Source organism: Canis lupus, chromosome 17 (assembly GCF_003254725.2).
Source record: "Canis lupus dingo isolate Sandy chromosome 17, ASM325472v2, whole genome shotgun sequence".
NCBI classification, from domain to species: Eukaryota; Metazoa; Chordata; class Mammalia; order Carnivora; family Canidae; genus Canis; species Canis lupus.
The window spans coordinates 7587516-7610138 of NC_064259.1; the positions used below are offsets into that span (position 1 = coordinate 7587516).

Sequence of the window (22623 nt, forward strand, 5' to 3'; positions counted from 1 at the left end):
ATATCTATCTGTCCATCCAACTATCCGTGCAGCATCCACACATCCACCTGAAAATCTAGAAATTCTTTACTCACACCTCTAATCCCCATCCAGCTACACAAGGTTTGTTCCAGTTTCCCCCCTTTTCCGTATTTGTAACTTCTTTCCTCTATGTGAGAAATGGGGCTTTGGAGTTTATTTTAAGAGCAATGGGAAATGATTGGAGGATTTTGAGCAGAGGCATGATGTGATCTGATATGTGTTATAAACCACAACTCTGGGGCAGCCCTGGTGGCTTAGTGGTTTGGCGCCGCCTCCAGCCCAGGGCGTGATCCTGGAGACCCTGGATCAGATCCCGCGTTGAGCTCCCTGCGTGGAGCCTGCTTCTCCCTCTGTCTCTGTCTCTCTCTGTCTCTCATGAATAAATGAATAAAATCTTTAAAAAAAAATAAACCACAACTCTGGGCTGTAGGGAGATGTATTAGTTTCCCAGGGCTACCTTAGCAAAGTGACACAAACTAGGTGGCTTAAAACAAGAGAGATCTGTTCTCTCAAGTTCTGAAAACTAGAAGCTCTAAATCAAGGTGTTAGCAGGACCATGCTCCCTCTGGAGTCTCAGGGGGGGAGGGAGGTTTCCTTGCTTCCGCCTGCCTTCTGGTGGCCCCAGCACCCTCAGTCTTCCTTGGCTGGTATCCCTCCAACCTCTGCCTCTGTCTTTACCTGGTCTTCTTCCCCACGTGTATCTATTTCCTCTTTTTGTAGGATCCTGGTCACTGGATTTAGAGCTGACCCTAAATCCAATATGATTTCATTTTGATATTCTTAACTAGTTACATCTGCAAAGACCTGTTTTCCAAATCAGATCCACTCTGAGGTTCTGGGTGAACATGAATTTGGGAGAGGAGCATGATTCAATCACTGCAGGAGACGGGAGCAGAGGTGATGATGGCCCAGAACAGAGAAATGAAGAAGAGTGGGCAAGTTCAAGTTGTACTCTGGAATCTGTAGGGCACGCTTGGGACTGGCTCTTAGGAAGCTCCTTAGAGGAAAGGTTGAAGAACAGAACACGTGGAAACTTTCTACCTCATGTTTTTAAAAGATTGTAATAAAGCTAGGAGAGCCTTTTTTTTTTTTTGGTGGTAACAAATATTTACTTAACAACCTTTGAATGTTTGCTAGGTGTGTTCTAAGTTCCTCAGAGAAGTAAAAGACAAAAAAAATGAAATGAGTCATCAGAGAAAGGTAATTCAGGACACTTAAAATTTAGCTATAAAGAAACAAATAACTAATCATGATACAATAATAAAAAGCAAGACTATGTAGCTGATGAAAAGTTCTCTAATGGCCTTAAATACTTGGCCTCTTGGAAGGAAGTGTTGATCATGCTCTGCCTTTTTAGGGACAGAGGATGGGAGTATTCAGAGGTACAAACTAATATGAGGATAAGGAAAAAGAAAGAGAAAAAGAAGGCAGTCTCTCCTTGGCTTCTTTGAGCTTAAGAGTTGGGCAGGGCAGGAATGATGGAAGATGGTAGATTTCAGAGCTTGGAACAGGAGGTGGAGCGTGTAGACATTATTGCACCTTAGTGATTGGTGTCTGGTGGTCTGGATGGCTGTTAATTTTACTATGATTCCTTATTTTTCTTGAGTTTAAAAATGACTTGTTTACTACAGGGGCGCCTGGGTGGCTCAGTCAGTTAAGCATCTGACTCTTGGTTTTGCCTCAGGTCATGATTCAGGTTCATGAGATTGAGCTCTGAGTTGGGCTCTGTGCTCAGTGGAGAGTCTGCTGAAGATTTTCCCTCTCCCTCTGCCCTGCCTCTGCTGCACATGCACTCTCTCTAAATAAACAGATAGACGAATAAAATCTTTTTTAAAATGACTTGCTTATTGTCTTTTAAAGATTTTATTTATTTGTTTGAGAGGGAGAGCATGAGAGAGCACAAGCAGGTGGAGCAGCAGAGGCAGAGGGAGAAGCAGAATCTCCACTGTGCAGGGAGCCCAACATGGGCTCAATCTCAGGACCCTGAGATCATGGCCTGAGCCAAAGGCAGTCGCCTCACCGACTGAGCCACCCAGGCACCCCCAAAAAGACTTGTTTATTATAAAAAAGTTGAAAATACAAAGGTCAAAGGAGAAAAAACACCTATGATCCCACTTTCCAGCAATAACTTCTTCTAACATCTTAATTTATTTCCTTTTAAGATGAATATAGATGCATGTATTGCATTTCTTATATTTACATTATCATTTCTTACAAAGTTGGAATCTTTTAAAAATTATTTATTTATTCATGAGAGACACAGAAAGAGACAGAGAGAGGCAGAGACACAGGCAGAGGGAGAAACAGGCTCCATACAGGGAGCCAACGCGGGACTCGATCCCAGGTCTCCAGGATCACACCCTGGGCTGAAGGTGGCACTAAACTGCTGAGCCACCCGGGCTGCCATTGGAATCTTAATGACGACACTTACTATTCCTCTAAAACATTTTCAATGGCACCATGGTTATGCCATTATTGATTTGCTCAAACCCTCTTGGTTGGGCATCTACGCCACCTCCAATTTTCAGTCTTGTAAATATAATTCAAATGACTGTGAAAGCCACTCCTGTTGAACACTCCGAGCCACTACTCACACACAGTGTTCTATCTTCATGACCCTGTCAAACCATTTACAAGTTCTAAAACAGAATCGATTTAAGAAGAGCAAGAAAATTCTCACCAGGCTTGCCCTGATTCTCCAAGCAGTGGCGGGCATTTAAGCTCTTTGCTTTAGGTGACCCAAAAAATATTCCCTGAGCATCTACTCAGCACCAAGAACGTGACAGTGAGTGAAGCATAAGCCTCTGATCTAAAGAGAGGAGCACAGTGGGGTTAGGCACACTTGGACATTTGCACACATTCCGTTTCTTTCCGTTTTTATCATAACTCTCTAGCTAGACCTTGAAGTCCCCATTTTACAGGTGAGGAAAGTGGAGTGCAAGGAGGTTGGGTATGTGGCAAGGGCACAGTTAATAAGCACCAGAAATGGGATGTGAGGTCAGATCCTCTTAATTCCAAAGCTAGAACCCAAACCCCTGAGAGACTCTTTGCTTTGCCTTCTTCCCCAAGCAGAGCACTAGCTGTGCTCTACTTCCTCTAAGGCGAACAACATCAAAGACACGTTTGAAGTGACTGAATGCATGAGTGACAAATGAGCCACAAGTTTACAACAGGGCAGAATCAGTGTCTTCCAAAAGAACCCTGTGAGGGATAAGGAAAGGAAAGACGAAGGAAAAGGAGCAGAGTGTTTGAGGTGGCTAATGCTCCTAGCACGCCTTCACCAAGGACTTGATATGGGCCGGTCCATGGGCCATATCATGGAATCCCCAGAAAAACCTTAGAAGACAGGTACGTCTACTATCTCTGTGTCCCAGCTCACCCAAATCAAGTAACTTGTGCAAGTTCACTCAGCTAAGAGTGGAAGAGTCAGGAAGGTAATCATGGACGGAGTGCTAGTAACTCATCTTTGGACAGGGCAGTGGAGGGAGCTTAGATCTGGTTGAGCAATATGCTCTCAGGGGTGGAAGAATGAAGTTCAAGTTCCAGGTCTACCAGTAACTGTGCTCCCGATCAGATCACTTAATCTCCTTGGCCTGTTTCTTCATCTGTGAAACAAGGATCATGGCATTCTTGAGCGCTTACATCTCATTTCTATGCATGTATCACATCCTGCTCGGGGGGTTGTATTCATACCTTTGTGAGTTAGGACTTCTTAAGATTCTGTTTACCGCACTTGCTTCTCTCCATCGCTAGGCTGAAAACTCTGATTCGCTTTTGCATCCTCCCCACTGCCTTGCAGACACTGGAAAGAATAGTAACAAGCTGTTAAATGAGCAGAAGAAGAGCAGTATTCTCCATAACCCTGTCCAGGTTGGGCAAATAAATCATGAGAATTCATGGCCTCGCTTTGTCCAACCAAAGAGCGAAAGCCATCATGACTGTCCTTAAATCACAAGGGTATTGGCTGAATGGGAAAACGTAAGTCAAAGTACTTTAGGCTCATGGAGAAAGATGCCTGGCATGGCCCATATTTAAGATACAAAACCCAACTGGATATCTAAGGAAAGAGAGGGATCAGGAAGTGAAGGGAGCGTTCACAGAGCACACCACGTCTTTGGTGCCTCCAATGCTATTCTCTCTCACCCGCAGGACAAGCCTGAAACGTGGGCATAATTGTGCCCCTGTTTTCAGATGGGAAACCCACAGCTCAGCAAGGCTAAGTAGCTCATCCAATTGCCCGATTCCAAAGCCTAATCTGTTTCTCCAACACCATCCTGACTCAGCAGACAGCTCCACTTAACATTTATCTCCACCAGAGAGCTGTCCTTATAGAATAACTTCCCTGGGTTCTTATCAGGAAAGCCTAGAAAAATCCACCTAAGCCACCTGCAGGTGGAATTACGTGTCCGTGCTCATCGTAAGGAGCATCCTATGACGGCTCTCTCCACAAAGTAACAAAGAGATCCAAAGGGCAGCATCTGGGAGAGGCCAGGGAACAACAGACCAACTAGGCCAGCCTGGTCCTTCTGGTTCCCAAACTTGATGGGACTGTTTCATCTTGCACAGACTTCAGCTGGCTCAATACATAACCAGTGCCAACTGTGGAAATATTCCTGGACTATGTAGCCAAAGCTAAATTCATAATAATCTCAGGATAATTCCAAGCTGATAGCATTTCCTTCCTGGCCTTTATTCCCAGGAAGAGATAATATTCTTTACAACCTGGGTTCTTACAGGGTTGTGTCTATGAGGCACTTTCCCTAACCTGCGGGTGTTTTCAAAGCAGTGGTCAAGGCACATAAGCTTGGAGTTATTTAGCTGTAGATTTCAGAGAAGTTGGGAGTGTGGGGACAGTTGGAGGAACTGCACATGGGTTCATAAGGGCTGCTTCAGGCTGATACATGGAAAGGAATCACTTTCCTTATGGGGTGGGAATGCTGTTTTATATTCTTTAGATATACCAAGGGACCAGGTTCCACAACTTTTGGTGAATTTCTCCCAATTTCTCTGTGTTAAAGATTGATTGACTATAGGGAAACGTGACAAAATAAAACAAGTCCGTTCAGAACTGATGAGTACAGATGTTGCCTTTGAAAGCTGCAAATCAAAAGACCCCTGGGGCAAGACAGTGCTGTTTTCATCTCTCTCTCTTCTTCTCTCTCTGTTTTTTTAAAATCCTTTTATTTAAGATGTAAGTTGTCCAACAAGATCTCTTCATTTGCCTTTGAAATCAAATAGATCTGATTCAAGTCCCGATCTGTGGTAAATTGTTGATGCCATTGGATTATTCTTCATTGATAAGATTGGCTTGATAATTTTTTGATCTTTAAAAAACAATCCACAGAAGGATGTCAAACCTTATGTATAATATCTAATCTCAATCATGGCCAAAAGTCTTAGTCTATATATATGAATATGCATTAAAAGGTAGCTAAGAAAAATGTTAAGAGGGGCTATTTTCAGACCGTGGAAATACAGGTGATTTTTTAAACTTTCTTGTTTATACTTTCCATGTTTTCCAAATTCTCTATAAGCAGCAGAAAGTGATGTTTATAAGCAGAAAAAAGTGAGTTGAAAAAAGTCAAGCTACCTCTACAGCAGGAGTCATCAACTATCACAAATTCCAACCTGTAACAAGAAGCTTAAGGTGTACAATAATCAGAAAATTTTAGGTTTTCAGTGGGAAGATTTTAAGACAAGGAACACTGTAGATCTTCAATAACTTCTTAATCAGATGTCCAGGAGTTATTTTGTGTCTGACTCTTATTTCGTGAAACAAGCTCATTAGAGGAAGCCATATTTGTAGAAAGAATGGTGCCGTAAGGAAAGTCCAGGACAATTCTAAATGTGTTGCCCAATGCCTGAGAAGCCAGTGTAGGGTGATAGTTTGGAATATTGAAGAAAAACATGATCTGAGAAGGAAAGCACATATTCTCCCCCTGAGTTAGGGCCCAGTCCTGCAGGCTGGCGGGGAGCAGGGCTAAGGACCCTTGGACCCCAGGCCTATATCCCCTTCATAGCTCTGCCATTAACCAGTGACCCGACACCCAGCAATTCATGCAATTCTGGAGCATCCCTACACTTGTTTGTAATTGAAGTTTGTCCGCAGCTCTACGATTCTGTTTGGCCTGGCTGGAAAGAATTGACATTCCTGGGTCAAGTCCAAGGTCGGAGACCCTAGGTTTAATGTCCAACCGGGCCACTCCTTCCCTGGAATTACCATTTTTACCTCCCTGTACACACCGGGTTTCCTCATCCCTTGGTTTCAGGTGTCCTCCCTCAGATGATGTTGCAAGGACTGACTAATGCACATGAGTGTCCCAATAGTGATGATGCACCGCACAGGTGCTGGGAGTTCCGAACTGCCAATTCCAAGCCCACAACAGGATTGCAGTGTGAGCACTTGTGACCTTAGAAGTCACCTTTCTGTGCGGCATCTGGGGCTTCTCATCCCAGCATCTGGAGTTCCACCTTCCCTTCCTTTCCAAAGATCCGAAAGCATTCTCAGCAACAGTTGGATAGTCTGACTGGTTTTGTCTAATAAGGGGGGGGGGGGGCTCATTTCTCAAGGAACTCTTCAACACTCTCCACCCCCCCCCACTATAATTCTGAGATTTTTATCTTTCCCAGAAATCACTGCAAACACCGTCCACGGGGAAGGATACGCTCACATTTCCTCCTCTACTCCAGAGAACATGAATTCTTAGGAGTTTTTCTTTCGTTTTGTAAGCGTCACACGTTAATTTCTGGGGGTTCCCTCTCTTTTTTCAGACAGCGCAGATCGTGACTGCACATGGGGTGGGGGGGACACTAGGTTTTCAAGCCCTGCCATATCCAGGGCGGCTTCGCAGGAGGGGTGAGGTGAGGTGGGCGCGGGGGACCCTGGAGAGTTTCCTTGGCAACCGGGGACCCGCTGCCGCCCACGTGGACGCCCACGGAGGCTTGGTCGCCCGCCCAGGTGCGTTCCAGAACCTATGCGGACCTGTTGCGTTTCTTCCCACGGATCAGTCCTGTCGCCGGGGGATTCCCGAGCCCCGGTGCTGGGTCCCCGCGGGGCGCGGTGGGGGGTGGGGGTCCGGGTCCCGGGGACCGCGCGCAGCCCGCTCCTCTCGGGCGTGCAGGTCGGGTGCGCTCTGCTACGTCGTGGGCCGGAGCTCCCCACCCCGCCCCCGATGCTCCCCAGAATCCCGCCTGCAGCACCCCCGAGGGGGACCCAGGGCTCCGATGCTTCCCAGGATCCCTCCTGCACGCACCTCCGAGGAGGACCCAGGCCCCCGATGCTCCCCAGAATCCCGCCTGCAGCACCCCCGAGGGAGACCCAGGGCTCCGATGCTCCCCAGGATCCCGCCTGCAGCACCCCCGAGGGGGACCCAGGCCCCGATGCTCCCCAGGATCCCGCCTGCACGCACCCCCGACGGAGACCCAGGGCTCCGATGCTCCCCAGGATCCCTCCTGCAGCACCCCCGAGGGAGACCCAGGGCCCCCGATGCTCCCCAGGATCCCTCCTGCAGCACCCCCGAGGGGGACCCAGGCCCCGATGCTCCCCAGGATCCCGCCTGCAGCACCCCCGAGGGGGACCCAGGACCCGGGGCGCGCGGAGGCCACAGCCGGCTAGGGGCCCCGGGCGGGCGGCGGAGGGAGGCGGGAGGCGGGTATGCAAATGCCCGGGGGCGGGCGGCGGCCTCCCGGTCGGGATAAAAGCCCGGGGCGGGGCGCCGCGCAGCAGCCGCTGCCTCCCGGGAGCCGGCCGTGCGCTCCGCCCCGCGCCCGCCCGCAGTCCCCCGCGCGGCCGCAGGCTCCGGGTAAGGACGCGCGGGGTCGGGGGCGCGACCCGGGGGCCGGCGCTCGCCGCCCCCCCTCGCCCCTCGCCTCGCCTCGGCCCCCCGCGCGCCGGCCCGGGCCGCGCTTTCTCCGTGGGAACCGGGGAAGCGGCGCCTCCGCGGCGCCCTCGGCGGGCCGGGCGGGCGGCATCTCCGCAGGCTGCGCGCGCGGGCCGGTGTGTCCCCAGGCCTTGGGCCCCGGACCGCCAGGGACTGCGTTCGGAGCGCGGGGGCAGGAGGGACCCGGGGTGTCTTGGGGGGGGGGGCGTGAGACGCGAGGCCAAAGGAAAAGCTTCCCGGACGGGCCCGGGCTGTCCCCCTCGGGAGGCGCTGGGAGGGGAGGAGCGGGCCGGGGCCCGAGGTGTGGGCGTGTGCACGTTTGAATGAGCAGGACTAGTGGCCTTTGGAAGCTGCAGACCTGAGGCCCGGCGCGCTACCCACCTCTGCACGGTGCACACCTGGTCGTAGGGGAAAACGACTTTCGTAGGCCTCCCACCACCCTTTCCACGTATTTGTGAAAAAGTGGAGTTCTTCTGAGGCCTGTTTTAAGATTTTACTTATTTATTTGAGAGAGCTTGAGCGCAAGCAGGGGGGAGAGGCAGAGGGAGAGAGAAAAAGGGAGAAGCGGACTCTGCGCAGAGCAGGTTGCTGCTCAGCCCAATGCGGGGGTTCCATCCCAGGACCCTGGGATCACCCCCCGAGCTGCAGGCAGACCGAGCCACCCAGGTGCCCCCCGAAGTCTGTTTGTAAGGGTAGCACTATTCTCCAAGTTGGCCAGTTAAGATCCGGGGTTTGTCCAAGCAAGCCCCTGTTGTGAAATTGCCTCCTTGTCTCATTCCTGCCTTCACCCCATCCTGCATCCCACAAAGTACAAGGTGGAAAGGAGGAACTATTTCAGAGGGCCCCACGCCCAGCTTGCTGTGCCCTGCGTGTGCATTATGGTGTCAGGAGTGTGTGTGTTTTGGGGGGGGGGGATAAAAGGAACAGGAATCTGGTTCTCCCCAACCCTCTCCCCCAACCCTGGAAACCAGTCAGAACCACCCTAGGGGTGGCTTGAGAGTCTTTCTGGCGCCCTGAGGGCTTTCTGAGTGGAGATAAGAAACGTTGCTTTGTGCATATGGTGTCCTTGGAACTAGAGAATCTGAATTGGAAGGTCAAAGGGGCAAAGAATGAGAAATGGGAAAATCAACACATCCTCCAGAGGATTAATTCTGCGGGAAGGGAGTGCGGAAGGAGTGGAGAGATATTTGACACTTGTCTCCTCCTGTTTCTGTTTGTGTATGTTGCTGTGGTTCTGGTCAGTAACTGGATAAAAGAAGGCGGGAAGCATGTCGGAGTTTTGGTTAATTTCTGCCCCTGGTGATCAGGAAAATTTGCAAGCTCTGGAGAGGATGAACACCGTAACCTCCAAGTCCAACCTGTCTTATAACACCAAATTCTCGATTCCAGACTTCAAGGTAAAATTCCTGGAGAGGAGGAAGGAGGTGATGGATTGGGGTGGGTGGATGTCTTCTGGGAAGCCAAGGAGAAAATAACAGGGCGAAGACAGCGAGGCTGAGGACCAGCCTGGGGGTGAGGATGGACAGGGTGAGTCAGCGGTCTGGATGGGACTTCGTACCACAGCCCGAAGTTAGTTGTGGTTCCTGTGGGCTTAAAGGCACAGGACAGAACAAGCAGGGGGAGACGGGTGTGGGTAGAAGTGTCTTGAAAAAGTGGGAAGAGCATTTTACACACCTGGGCCTGTGAGTTGTTCTAGGATTCTTCGTGTGTTGTCTTGGACACATAAGAAGACCAACGATACAGTTTAAACGTGCGGGCTTGGAGAGCTGCATCCTTGGTAGTTACCGTTCTTGGTAGCCCAGAACCATTGGGTAGTCCCCAGTAGAACTGGGCACGTGGTGGGAGATAAAGGATCCTTCTGGTTCTGGTGGAGAGGCAAGAAGGCAATTTAATGATAAGTGGGCAGATGGCAGAAAGAGATAGGACAGGAAAGAGGTATGAGGCAGGGGAGTCTAAGGGCTCTGCAAGAGAACAAAGTTAAAATGAAAGAAATATGAAGGAGAAACAAGGTGTGTAATAATCTTTTTGCTTTAAAAGAGTGGAATTCTTGTCATGCCTCCTAAGATCGTACATTTCCAAAAGGACGAAGCTTGAGGCTTTTTCGATGACACCTGTGCAAATGCGTTGTGGGTGCTGGAGGGGTGGCCCCAACTACCAGAGGCAGCTCTTCTAGCAAACTGTCACCTAATCTTTCAAACCTCAGTCTGCCCCTCTGCCCTACGAGCTCTGCCATCAGCCACCCTAGTTATCGGTGATGCTACTGTATCTGCGAGCGTTTATTGAACAATATGTTGGGGGCCAGGCACCTTCAGCACATCATCTGGCATCTTCACAAGTCCCACGGTATAAACCAGGAAGAGCCAAGAAGGAGACCAGGGCTGCGGATCTGGGGAGTGGCAGCACTGGTTTCTTTTTCTTTCTTTCTTTCTTTCTTTCTTTCTTTCTTTCTTTCTTTCTTTCTTTCTTTCTTTCTTTCTTTCTTTTTTCAGCACTGGTTTCTGAAGCCATATGTGGCTGCTTGTGCAGATGTCCCTCTGTCTGGTGGCCCATGCTCTAAAGGTTTGGGAATTCAGCATGCACGCGCTACAGACTCCATAAGGCAGCGTGTTAGATTGGAGGGAGGAAAGATAAGAAACAGGAGCCTCCCCCAAAGTTGCTTAACATCAAATTGCCTGGAAAGGAGCAACTGCACTCATAAGAGCTATCCAGGCTTCATCCGTTCCTAATTAGCTTTCTTAAAGTATTTTTTTAAAGCATTTTCAAATGAAGGTATAGTTGACACACCACGTTAATCCTGATTACTCTTCAGTGCCTGATGGGTGACTGGTGACACGAAAACAAAGTCCTTCCTTCTGGCTCTGTGGCTAGACCTTTAAATACAGCTTTGGACGCTGTAATCATTTTTCACTTTAAAAACCGATCGTTACAAGAAATCTAAAAAGAAAAGGCCTTGCAGGACTGATGAGGTGGGAGGGAGAGCTGGCCCCCGGGCAAGCAAGATCACTGTTAGTAATAGCAAAGAACAGACATAGGGACTGGTTGCACATTTTGAAGAAGAAAGGCTTTAGAAATGGCAATTTCCTTTTTTTTTTTTTTTAATATTTTATTTATTTGAAAGAGAGAACATGAGCCGTGAGGGTGGGGATGGGGGTGGCAGAGGCAGAGGGAGAAGCAAGAGCCCTGCTGAGCAGGGAGCTCAAGGCGGGGCTTAGTCCCTGGACCCTAGAATCATGACCTGAGCCAAAGACAGATGCTTAACCTACTGAGCCACCCAGGCGCCCCGGAAATGGCAGCTTCTTTAATGTGCTTTCTGCTACATCCGCTCCTCAGCTGCGGGGATTAATCACATGACCAGCAAATCCCATTCTAAGAAGAAAATGAGCTGGGGTCTCACAGTGACCTAGTGGTCACTCCTTCCTGTGGCAGAAATAATGACGTTTATCCCAGTTTATTATAATAACAGCAATAACAACAACAATGATAATTAAAATTAAAAGTTCAAAAATATCCCAAATCCACTGATTCTCTTTAACAGCTCTTCCCAGCTCCCAGTTGGGCCATTGACCAGTAATAGCAAAGGCAAGATGAAGGTTACAGAACTCCCTGCACCGTTGTTGAAAGTGACCTACCCTTCTCTGCCAGAAAGTGTGAGCCTCTAACTTCTTTCCGATCTTTCTAGGTGGGGACCTTGGATTCCTTGGTTGGCCTCTCCGATGAGCTGGGGAAACTCGATACCTTTGCTGAAAGGTAAACTATTTCTTATTTACTGCAAACAAGTGAGAATTTGACATTGTTGTCAGAGGACACAGTGCTCTTGCTTTGGCTGAACCCATACTTGTCCAAACCGAGTCCTAGAAGTCACATGAAGAGCCAGTGTGGGTCCCCATGAGGGCATCAGTTGGACAGCAGCACCTGGGGGCTCTCAGGTAGATTTTTTTTTTCTGGAAGCAGCATTTTTTAGGGGGCTACCTTCAAAATGAAGAGAACTATGGCATAAGGTATTAAAAACTTGTCAATGGGGAGCCTGGGTGGCTCAGTGGTTGAGCATCTGCCTTTGGCTCAGTACGTGATCCGGGGGTCCTGGGATCCTGTCCCACATCAGGCTCCCCAGAGGGAGCCTGCTTCTCCCTCTGCCTGAGTCTCTGCCTCTCTCTGTGTCTCTCATGAATAAATTAAAAAAAATCTTAAAAAAAAACTTTTAGAAATGTAATTGATGCAGGTTCCCCCAAGGCTTTATATTTTAAAGTTCTTTGTTTGGTTTTGTTTTTGTAGTACTAGAAGCACATAGTAAAAAATTTGAAGTGCAGATGGAAGGCTATCCAGTGACATGTTTTCTTCTCATCTGGTTTCTTCTTTCCTGTTCCTTCATTTCCCCTCTTTTGTGGCAACATTACTGTAATTTTGAGGAGCACCTTCTGGAGACAGCCTGTACATGCATAATCAAATATGAATATGTCCCAAAAAGCAGTTTTACACAAATAAGAGCGTATGTCCTGCACCTTGCTTTTTTCATCTAATCACATATCTTAGAGATAGTTTCTTTTTTTTTTTTTTAAATTTTTATTTATTTATGATAGTCACACAGAGAGAGAGAGAGAGAGGCAGAGACATAGGCAGAGGGAGAAGCAGGCTCCATGCACCGGGAGCCCGACGTGGGATTCGATCCCGGGTCTCCAGGATCGCGCCCTGGGCCAAAGGCAGGCGCTAAACCACTGCGCCACCCAGGGATCCCTTAGAGATAGTTTCATGTCAGTCCATAACTGGGTTTTTCTACTGGGCTCTATTCTGTTGAATAGAGATTTCCTAATTTACTTGTATTTCCCTATTGATGGACACTTAAGTTTTCTGGTCTCTAGCTGTTACAAATAATGTTGTATGGTGGTCCTTTTTTCTTTGTGCACATGTAGGAGTAGGATAATTGCAAATTGAAATGCTGGATTAAAGAATATTTGGATGTAAACTTGTACAGATATGCCCACATCACCTCTCCAAGGAATTATTCCCATTCCCATTCCCACCAAAAGTGTGTGAGAGTAGTTCAAAGTCTTAAAGTCCTTTATTAATTTATAAAATTGTTACAAATCTAGTACATAATCTCTGGAAAATAGAGATGGATCTCAGAGGACCATGAAAAAGAAGATATAAATCAAGGGCACCTGGGTGGCTCAGTGGTTGAGCATCTGCCTTTGGCTTAGGTTGTGATCCCGGAGTTCAGGGATTGAGTCCCGCACCAAGTTCCCTGCAGGGAGGCTGCTTCTCCCTCTGCCTGTGTCTTTGCCTCTCTCTGTGTGTCTCTCATGAATAAATAAATAAAATCTTTAAAGAAAAAAAAGAAAATCCAAATCACCAGTAATTATGCCATTCAGAAGATACCACTATGTTGTTATGTTGTATTTACAGTAGAGACCTCCAATTTTTTCTCTGCATGTTATTTATGCTTGCATATATTAATAACGGTGACATTTGTTATATGTATTTTGTAACTTGCTTTTCTCCTTATATCTTTTTTTTTTAAAGATCATTTATTTGAGAGAGAGAGCAAGAGTGCTTGCATGAGTGGGGCAGAGGCAGAGGGAGAGAGAGAGAATCCCAAGCAGGCTCCACACCCAGCACAGAGCCCGAAGTGGGGCTCGATCTCACAACCCTGAGATCATGACCCTGAGATCATGACCTGGGCCGAAGTCAAGAGTTGGATGCTCGACTGACTGAGCCACCTAAGTACCCCTCTCTTCATATCTTATATCCTGTGGATCACACTATTAACTATTCCACTCTGAGTGTTATACCCTAGGGATTTGCCAAAATTTGTTTATTTGGCTGTTTTAAAATAATAACCCCCAGTTTTCGTGCAACTGAAAATGTGTTAACAAATGTTCTCATGTGAATGAAAAAGAATGCAGGTGGGGTAGATGAAGAAAACAGTCCACGAGGCCCAGGTCATGACCAGGACACCCGCCACTTAATCTTGCTGCCTCCATAGAGGGTTTCAGATTCTCGGGGCCTATGGACTTTGCTGGTGTTTCTTTTCAGCGCAAAGGTGATGTGATGTGTCCCTGCCTTTTTAACACATTTTTAAAGGAGTCCTAGCGATCACACTTTAAGGATTCTTAATCTGCAGATTGGTGCCATGAGCTAGAAATTAGGTTTTCTGGGTTCTTTTCTGGTTCTTTTCTGGTTTTCTGGTTCTGTCGCTGTTCACCTATCCCTAGTCTGAGAATGAAAAGGATGCTTTGTTAGTAACATTCTGATACACGTGGGATGTTGCTCCAACCACAGGAAGGCAGTCCTGGTCACCAAGTAGTTGGCACCAACTTTGAAAAAGAAAACTAGCCTTTGGCTTTCCTATCTGTAAAATGGGACAATAGTGAGTGTCTCTGTGCTTTCACAGAAGAGTGAAGGGAAGTAAAGTCATGTTATATCAAGTATTATAAAAACCTAAGACATGTTCTTTTTTTTTTTTTTAAGTTCTTTTTCATGAGAGGCACACAAAGAGAAGCACAGACACAGGCAGAAGGAGAACAGGCTCCCTGCAGGGAGCCCGATGTGGGACTCGATCCCAGGATCCTGGGATCACGCCCTGAGCCAAAGGCAGATGCTCAACCCCTGAGCCACCCAGAGGCCCCCCTAGGACATGTTCTATGAAAAGTTAACATCTGAGGAACAGTGGCCTGATCCCTGAATATCAACTCCTTTCTTAGGCTACTCCGCTGCACAGGAGTTGGGTCTGACAGACAGTGGAGGCAGCTCACTGCCCTAGGCTTGCGATTACTCCTGATTTTCTCCGCAGCCCTAACACACCACAGCATGAGGGCCATGCAGTGAGGAGCGGCAGTATTGCCATAAGAAGTGTTTCCAGGCCTGCTGCAGAAATGACCGCGAGTCAGCATTTTGTCTTTCTAGACTTTTTTAGACCCTTCTAGATCTTTCTTTGCTACAAATTGTCTGCCCTAGTGCAGGTCCCGTGGCCTGTTTCTTATTCCTCTAGCTCTAAAATTCTGTGATCCTGGATTATTATTTCCACCTTCATTTCCTTTTTGTTTTGTTGTTTTGCCTTGTTTTTATTTGTGTTCTGTCCCATACCTAGTGGTTGCAACAGTTTGCTTGCACTGGTGCCATGGCATGTATTTAAGAAGTACTATGAAAATAGTGTGAGCAGGCAAGGTTAAGGCTGTCATCGTGAAACAGATAGGACCCATACGAATTAAGGTGTTTTCAAAAAGCAGGGCTAGGTGTGGTGAGAATGGCAGTCACAGTGCATTGTTTTATTTTTCCTTGTGGGTATATATTCTCTAGAGCCTTCCTTCAGAGGCGGGGCCGGGAGAGGGAAGTGGTGTGATCTGAGCACCCCTTATTTCTAGCATTTATTTAGTCCAGGGGCCCAGGGTTCTTTGTCTTAGGAGTTAATGCTGGAGTTTAGAGTAAAATGATAGGATATACACTACCTGAAGGCCTGCAGGTCTTTGAAACGTCCTACCTCATCCTTTAAAGGGGACATGAGTGTTGTTAGATAAATAAATGCTAGCCCAGGCAGCACAAACCTGTCAGCGCTGCTTCTGGCCAGGAGAACAGAGGAGGGGCAAGTGTTTTCAAGGTGTATTGTTTCCATATCCTTTTATTATTTATTTACTCGGGGCACTAGAGTGTTTTTCCATGTAGCTGGAAGGCAGGTTTTGCTTACTGCCTTCTTCTTCTTCCTTTTTTTTTTTTAATTTATTCTTTATCCCCCCCCCCCCCATTTACTCTATATTTACCCTGGAATTCATGAACATTTGAGAAACCGAATGATTTTATCTTGAAAGAAGCGCACTGCCTCCCTCCCCCCCGCCCCCCACCTTTATCAGTGTTTGAGTTCTTGACGTTATCTTAGCTGGTTTTGCGGTGCGGGTTGAAATATAGTTACGTTGCACAGGTGCTTTGGGCACTCAGAGACACTGCATGGGGCCCTGTGGTACACGGGTGACTGTCGCTTGCCCCCTGAGTAAAGTGCCCAGCTTCTGGGATAGCTGGTGGCTTTTCTTTACCCATGTGGCTCGGGGGAGTTGACTGAGGGTTAGCTCAAAGATGTGGATCACAGATTAGATATCTGAGTGCGGATGTCTGCTTAATGATGCAGATCTCAGGGAGTGGGTTCTTCTAAGGGCATTCTAAAGACAAGCAAATATAATTTAAAACATTACCCTGGCTGCATGACATTTCTTCAGTTCATTAGAAAAATATCAATTGAGTGCCCCCCCTTTTTATTTGACAGACAGAGAGAGATTAAATGCATGAGCTGGGGGGAGGGAGAGGGAGAAGCAGACTCCCTGCTGAGCAGAGAGCCTGATCCCAGGACTCTGGGATCATGACCTGAGCCAAAAGCAGACACTTGTTTAACCAACTGAGCCACCCAGGCGCCTCAGTTGAATGCCTCTTAATGCTGTGTGCTTTCTAGACTCCTCAAAGCTGCCTGGCAGTCCTACTGTATGTGTTGGCTGTCCTCCTGTTCTTGATGACTATTCCCAACCTCCCCCTCGCTGTAAACCCCCTGAACACCTGCTCAGGCTGCTCAGCCTCCCCAGACTCTCCTCCCACCCCCTGTCCTGGTGGGCTCCCTCTTCATGGCATTCACAGTGTACTTGTGCATTTTCTTCTGCGATCATTTGGTTAATACCAGCCTTCTAGTTAGATCCTGAGGTTAGTCATTGGTACACGGTAGATCCCTTCACCTATAACTTTGTAGGCCCTCAAAAACCAGCTGAATGAATGAACAGAAGAATCCTGAAATATTAGAGCTGCACAGACCCTTAGAGAGCTAATCTAACCCAGCCATGCTCCAGATGAGGAACATGCCCAAAGAGCTGAGTGGGCTCAGGGCAGCAGAGGAGCCTTGACCCAGATTCACCCATCAGTCATTGTTAGGATTTTTTTTTTTTAAATACAGACATTTAAAAATGGCTCACTCATGTCTATTCATTGCTCAGATAATTAACATTGGCATTTTACAAAGTATTTGTAAATATTTAAAAATTTAAATGGTGTAACAATCAAATGGTATAAAAAGGAACAAAAAGTTCCACTTTACCCCAGTTGCTCTCCCCGTAGGCAATCATTATGATGGTTTTGTATTGTTCCTTCCTTAGTAAAACAAAACAAAAAATACACATGCCTTCATGCTCCTGCCCTAATATTTACAAACCTTAAAGATCTCATTGTGAGATATCTCTTAAGCATGATTTTTTTTTTTTAATTCAGATATATCCCAAGCATTTAGGACAGAACCTATCATGTGGATGGTGCAAAGATCTTGTTGATAATTCATTTAGGATTATATTGAAATTAGGGGGGATTAACACTCTTATCATTTTGAGTATTTCCATGAGCACAGTGCATCTTTCAAATGACTTAATTATTTTTCTCCTTCCTCTGAAAGAGAGTTTCCATGTCTCATTCAATAAAGGTTCTGCACGGTATCTCATTGACGATTTCCCCTCAAGTTTTATTTTTTATTTAATTGCTATTAGAAATGAGATGTTTTCTTTAAATGCTTACTGTTTATAAATAGAGATTTTCATGTATTAATTTCATGACCCACAAACTTACTGAATTGGAGCTAAGGTGAGAGGCAGGGAGTCTGGCTCCAGAGTCCTCACTTTTAACCACAATATTAAGGTGGGTCTGTTGTGTGACAGCACAACATTAGAAAGCCGTATTAATGTAAGAATGATGACAGCTTTGTAAAAAGAATTTGGAAGTTTTACTCTGTTCTCCATCCTCTCCACGATGTTCACACAGCGTCCACTAGCCACATGGGGCCTTTGAGTACTTGAGAGGTGGCTAGTTTGAAATGAGATGTGTGAAGTATGAAACATCACATTACAAAGACTTAGTACCAAAAAAAAAAAATTAAAAAAAAGGAAAATCCTAATATTTGTTGAAACAGTAATGTTTTGGATATTGGGTTACGTAAAATACATTATTATTATTTTTTAAGATTTTATTTATTCATAGAGACACAGAGAGAGAGAGGCAGAGACACAGGCAGAGGGAGAAGCAGGCCCTATTCAGGAAGCCTCACGTGGGACTTGATCCCGGGTCTCTAGGATCATACCCCAGGCTGCAAGAGGTGCTAAACCGGGGCTGCCCCGTAAAATGTATTATTAAAATTAGTTTCACTGTTATTTTTTTAAAGATTTTATTTATTTATTCATGAGAAACACACACACACAGAGGCAGAGACACAGGCAAAGGGAAAAGCAGGCTCCATGCAAGGAGTCCGACTCAAGACTCGATCCCGGGACTCCAGGATCAGGCCCTGGGCTGAAGGCGTTGCCAAACTGCTGAGCCACTGGGACTGCCCTATTTCACTGTTATTTTTTTAGTGTGGCTACTAGGAATTATTCTTATTCTTATTCTTATTCTTATTATTATTTTTAAAGATTTTTATTTATTTATTCATGAGAGACACAGATTGAGAGGCAGAGACACAGGCAGAGGGAGAAGCAGGCTCCATGCAGGGAGCCCGACGTGGGACCTGATCCCAGGACTCCAGGACCACACCCTGGACCGAAGGCAGATGCCCAACCGCTGAGCCATCCAAGGATCCCCTACTAGGAATTTTTAAATGACACTTGTGGCTCAATTATATTTCTATGAGGCAGCATTGGGCTAGAGTCTAGACAGTGCTTCTCAAACATACAGATGAATCCCCTGGGGATCTCAAGAAAAATGCAGATTCTGACTTAGGACCTTGCATTTCTTACAAGCTCCAGTTATATATACTGATACTGTGCTGCTGGTCTGCAGGCCACACTTGGCATGCCACCTCCACACCACTTACATCAGTGGCTCTTGAACAGCAGCGTACAAGAAAATCATATGGAAGCTTTGTTAGGAAACATATTACTGGGAGCACCTGTATGGCTCAATGGTTGAGCATCTGCCTTTGGCTCAGGGCATGATCCCAGAGTCCCGGGATCAAGTCCTGCATCGGGCTCCCTGCATGGAGCCTGCTTCTCCCTCTGCCTGTGTCTCTGCCTCTCTCTCTCTCTCTGTCTCTCATGAATAAATACAATCTTAAAAAAAAAAAAAATAGATTACTGGAGGGCTGCCTGGGTGGCTCAGTTAAACATCCGACTCTTGATTTCAGCTCAGGTCATCTCAGGGTTGTGAGATCGAGTTCCACATTGGGATCCATGCTGGGCATGGAGCCTGCTTGAGATTCTCTGCCCACCCCCCGCCCCCCCATGAAAGAATAGATTACGGGACTCCACCTGCAGAATTTCTGATTCAGTAGGTCTGAGGTGGGGCCTGAAAATCTGCATTTTCAGTGTGAAGTAAGTGAGTGCTGTTTCTATCTTTGGCCATTTGAAGACCTCGTGGGACCACGTGTATTGCTGCTTCTCCTGAATGTTCCATGGGTGCCAAGATGGGTGCATGCTCTTGTTCTCATTGTACAGCGTCGATAAACGTTTATAGGAACAACAGTTATCACCATTTTCATATCTGCTCTGTGCTTTGGTACCTGATGCAACTTGGCGCTCTTGCTGGAGGCATGAAGGCTATGGGGGTTGACAAGACAAGGGTTGTTGCGCCTCTGTTTGCCCTGTTTTCTGTCTTGAGTTCACGCACCACCCTGTTCTGGCAACTGCCTTTCAGCGATCACTCATCGTGTGCCGGGCGCTGTAGGAGGCGCTTCTCATTTCTCTGTTTCCTCATGGAATCTTCGCCACAGTCCTGCGAACTGGGTAAATACCCGCTCGTGATAGATGAGAATACGGAAGCCGCTTGTGCAAAGTCACGTAGCTGGTGCGTGTCAGGCCTTACCCTGGTCCACCTGCTTCTCTCCTCCCTCAGCCAGGGACCTGGGAAGGGGACAGGTAGCTTCTCCCCTGCCAGCCCTGCCTTCAGGTCCTGCTGTGACACTCTCTGCTCTGCCTGAGGTGACTCAGTCCCTGACCCCCCCGCCCCCCATCTCTAGCTGCTCTCACCAAACCAGAAGTTGGGCCAGCAGGGAAGGAATGTCGGCTGGTGGCCTTCTGTGCAGCAGGCCTGGGGTCAGGGGAGGCCTGAGGCAACATTGTGAAATCCGCAGAATAATCCTTTGGAGGCTAAATTTAGTCAAAGGCTCTTACTTCCATCTTAGATCTCGAGCAGCTCCTGGGCCCCACGGCTCCAGTGTTCTCCAGGCCTCAGCCCAGCGGCCCTAACCTCGTTTGCTCCTCAGCCCTCTGGCTTGGCTCTTCACACCGTAACGAGATGGCTGTCACCCTTGTTCTCAACAACTTCAAGAGCAGCTTTATTTATTTTTTTAAAGGTTTTATTTATTTATTCATGACACACAGAGAGAAAGGCAGAGACATAGGCAGAGGGAGAAGAGGCTCATGACTTTTGTGCTTGAGACCTTCCTGTGGCTTTCCAGTGCCTTCGATATAGAATGCATGCTTTTAACTCTGACTTCCAGAACCTACTGAGTCGGGCTTTGGAGTCCTCCCTCATGCCCTCCCCACCAACCACCGCCCTGGCCCCATCCTGCTCTGGGTTCAGGCACAACCTGCCTTGGACGAGAAGGACCCCCACCCTTGCAGGGCGGGTTCCTTCTTGTCATCCCCATCTCGGGTTAGATGTCACCTCCTCCAGAGGCCTTCTCCAGACTGGCTGACAGCCTCATCCTGCCAGGTCACCCTGTTTTGATACTTGCATTCCACCTGCCACTATTTAATACTTTTGTTTTTTGTCTTTGCCTGTTTCCTGTAGAATATAAGCCCTAAGAAAGCAGGTAAGCAGGTTCTGGAACAGCGCCTGACTCATAGTGGGAGCTGAATAAATATGTACTGAATCCGTGTCCCTCATCTACCCCATCAGGAGGTCATAAGCCTCCTCTTTCAGCCCAAATGATTTCCTGAGAAATAAAAAAAAAAAATGCACAGGTCCTTGGGCACCACCACCTTTAGGGATTCTGATGAGGCTTATCTGGGGTGGGGTCCTGGAATGTGCATTTTATTTTATTTCATTTTTTTAAAGATTTTTATTATTATTTATTCATAGAAATGCAGAGAGAGAGAGAGGCAGAGACACAGGCAGAGGGAGAAGCAGGCTCCATGCCGAGAGCCTGACATGGGACTCGATCCAGGGTCTCCAGGATCACGCCCTGGGTGTGACGGCGCTAAACCGCTGCGCCACCGGGGCTGCCCTTTTATTTCATTTTTTAAAGCATTAATTACTTGACTAATTTATTTATTTATTGGAGAGATTGAGAGTACAGAGAGAGAGAAACTTAAGCTAACTCTGTGTGTAGTTAGCTACGCTAACTGCTGTGGGGCTTGAACTCATGACCCTGAGATCATGACCTGAGCTGAAATCATGAGTTGGACGCTTAACCAAATGAGCCACCCAGGCACCCCTTGGAACCTGCATTTTAAATAGAAGCTTAGGGTGATTCAAGAGACATAGAGAGAGGGCTGGAGACACAGGCAGAGGGAGAAGCAGGCTCCCTGCAGGGAGCCCGATGCAGGACTCGATCCCAGGACTCCGGGATCACGCCCTGAGCCAAAGGCAGACACTCAGCCACTGAACCACCCAGATGTCCCAACCCCATTTAATCTCCACACACTTCCAGGAAGTTGATCTCTAGACCGGGGACTCTCAATATATATTAAAAAGTTCATAATAAAAAAAAAAAAAGTTTGTTTCTGAACCGGTCATACATTCACACACATCCAAGATCTGAACAATGAGAAGTCTCCCGGACACCTTACACCGTCCGCGCCCCATCTGACCCCTTTCCCGGCCCCTGCTTAAGGAAACCAGTTTTAGGAGTTGCTCGGATACATTTTCGGAGCCTCTCCCCTTTGGAAACGCAAAGTAGTAATCCAAATGGGCGTTTTGCATCTTGGTTATTTGTCACTTAGCAATGTGTCCTGGGAGATTCTCCTGTTGGTTCATAAAGAGCTGTCTCTTTCCCAGCTACCAGGCCCCCCTCACGGGGAAGGTCCCATCGTTTATTAACCAGCCACAGAGGTGGACACTGGCTTATTTAGTCTCACGGGGAAGGGGAAGGGAGCCGTTCCCAATGGTGCTGCAGTACCCAATCCCGCACCCAGACCATCACTTTGCACGGAAGGGTGTGCAGGTATATCCGCAGGCTGAATTCTCCGAAGCAGACTGCTGACTCCGAGCATCATATGCTTCTGTAATTTTGATGGATGTTGCCAGATTTCCCTGCGCTGACCATTTTGCACTTCCACCCTCGATGATGAAGAGTCCGCATTTCCCTAAACCTTTCTCATCAAGTGTGTTATCAAATGTTGGGTTTTTATGAACTTGACAGTTAAGAAATGTGACCTGGGCATAGTAGCTTTTTTTTTCCCTAGTGGCTGTATTTAGACATGAATGACAAGCATAGACAGTTTGATGAGTTTTGAAATACACATGTCTGTGAAGCCATCACCACGTGTCCCTTTCCCTGCAAAAGGTGCTCTGTGTCCCTTTGTAAGCAATTTCTTTCTCACAGCTCCTTGAACACTAATATGCTTTCTTTCACTATAAGATTATTTGCATCTTTCACAGCATTTATATAAAGAGAATGATACAGTTACTTACTCTTTCTTTGGTCTGGGTTTTCCATTCCACATCATTATTTGGGATTTATCTATGTTGTGTGTCTATTAGCAGTCTTTTTTTTTTTTTTTTTTTTTTTTTTTTTTACTGCTCAGTAGTATTTTGTTTTATGAGTAACCCTCAATTT

At 47.1% G+C, this 22623-nt stretch overlaps 1 protein-coding gene across 6 annotated transcripts in view; it reads left to right on the top strand.

Moving 5' to 3' along the window:
- Positions 1-7732: 7732 nt before the first annotated feature.
- The window catches only part of ATP6V1C2 (ATPase H+ transporting V1 subunit C2), a 52657-nt gene continuing 37766 nt past the window's right edge, over positions 7733-22623 (top strand). For 5 of the 6 annotated variants that reach the window (XM_025454665.3, XM_035700668.2, XM_025454667.3 and 2 more), the window contains exons 1-3: positions 7733-7823; positions 9144-9298; positions 11581-11648. In XM_025454665.3, coding sequence (XP_025310450.1) covers positions 9170-9298; positions 11581-11648 — 197 coding nt within the window. In that variant the 5' untranslated portion in view covers positions 7733-7823; positions 9144-9169. Of the gene's footprint in view, positions 7824-9143; positions 9299-11580; positions 11649-22623 lie in introns of those variants that run through there. The other variant, XM_025454669.2, reaches the window with a different exon arrangement.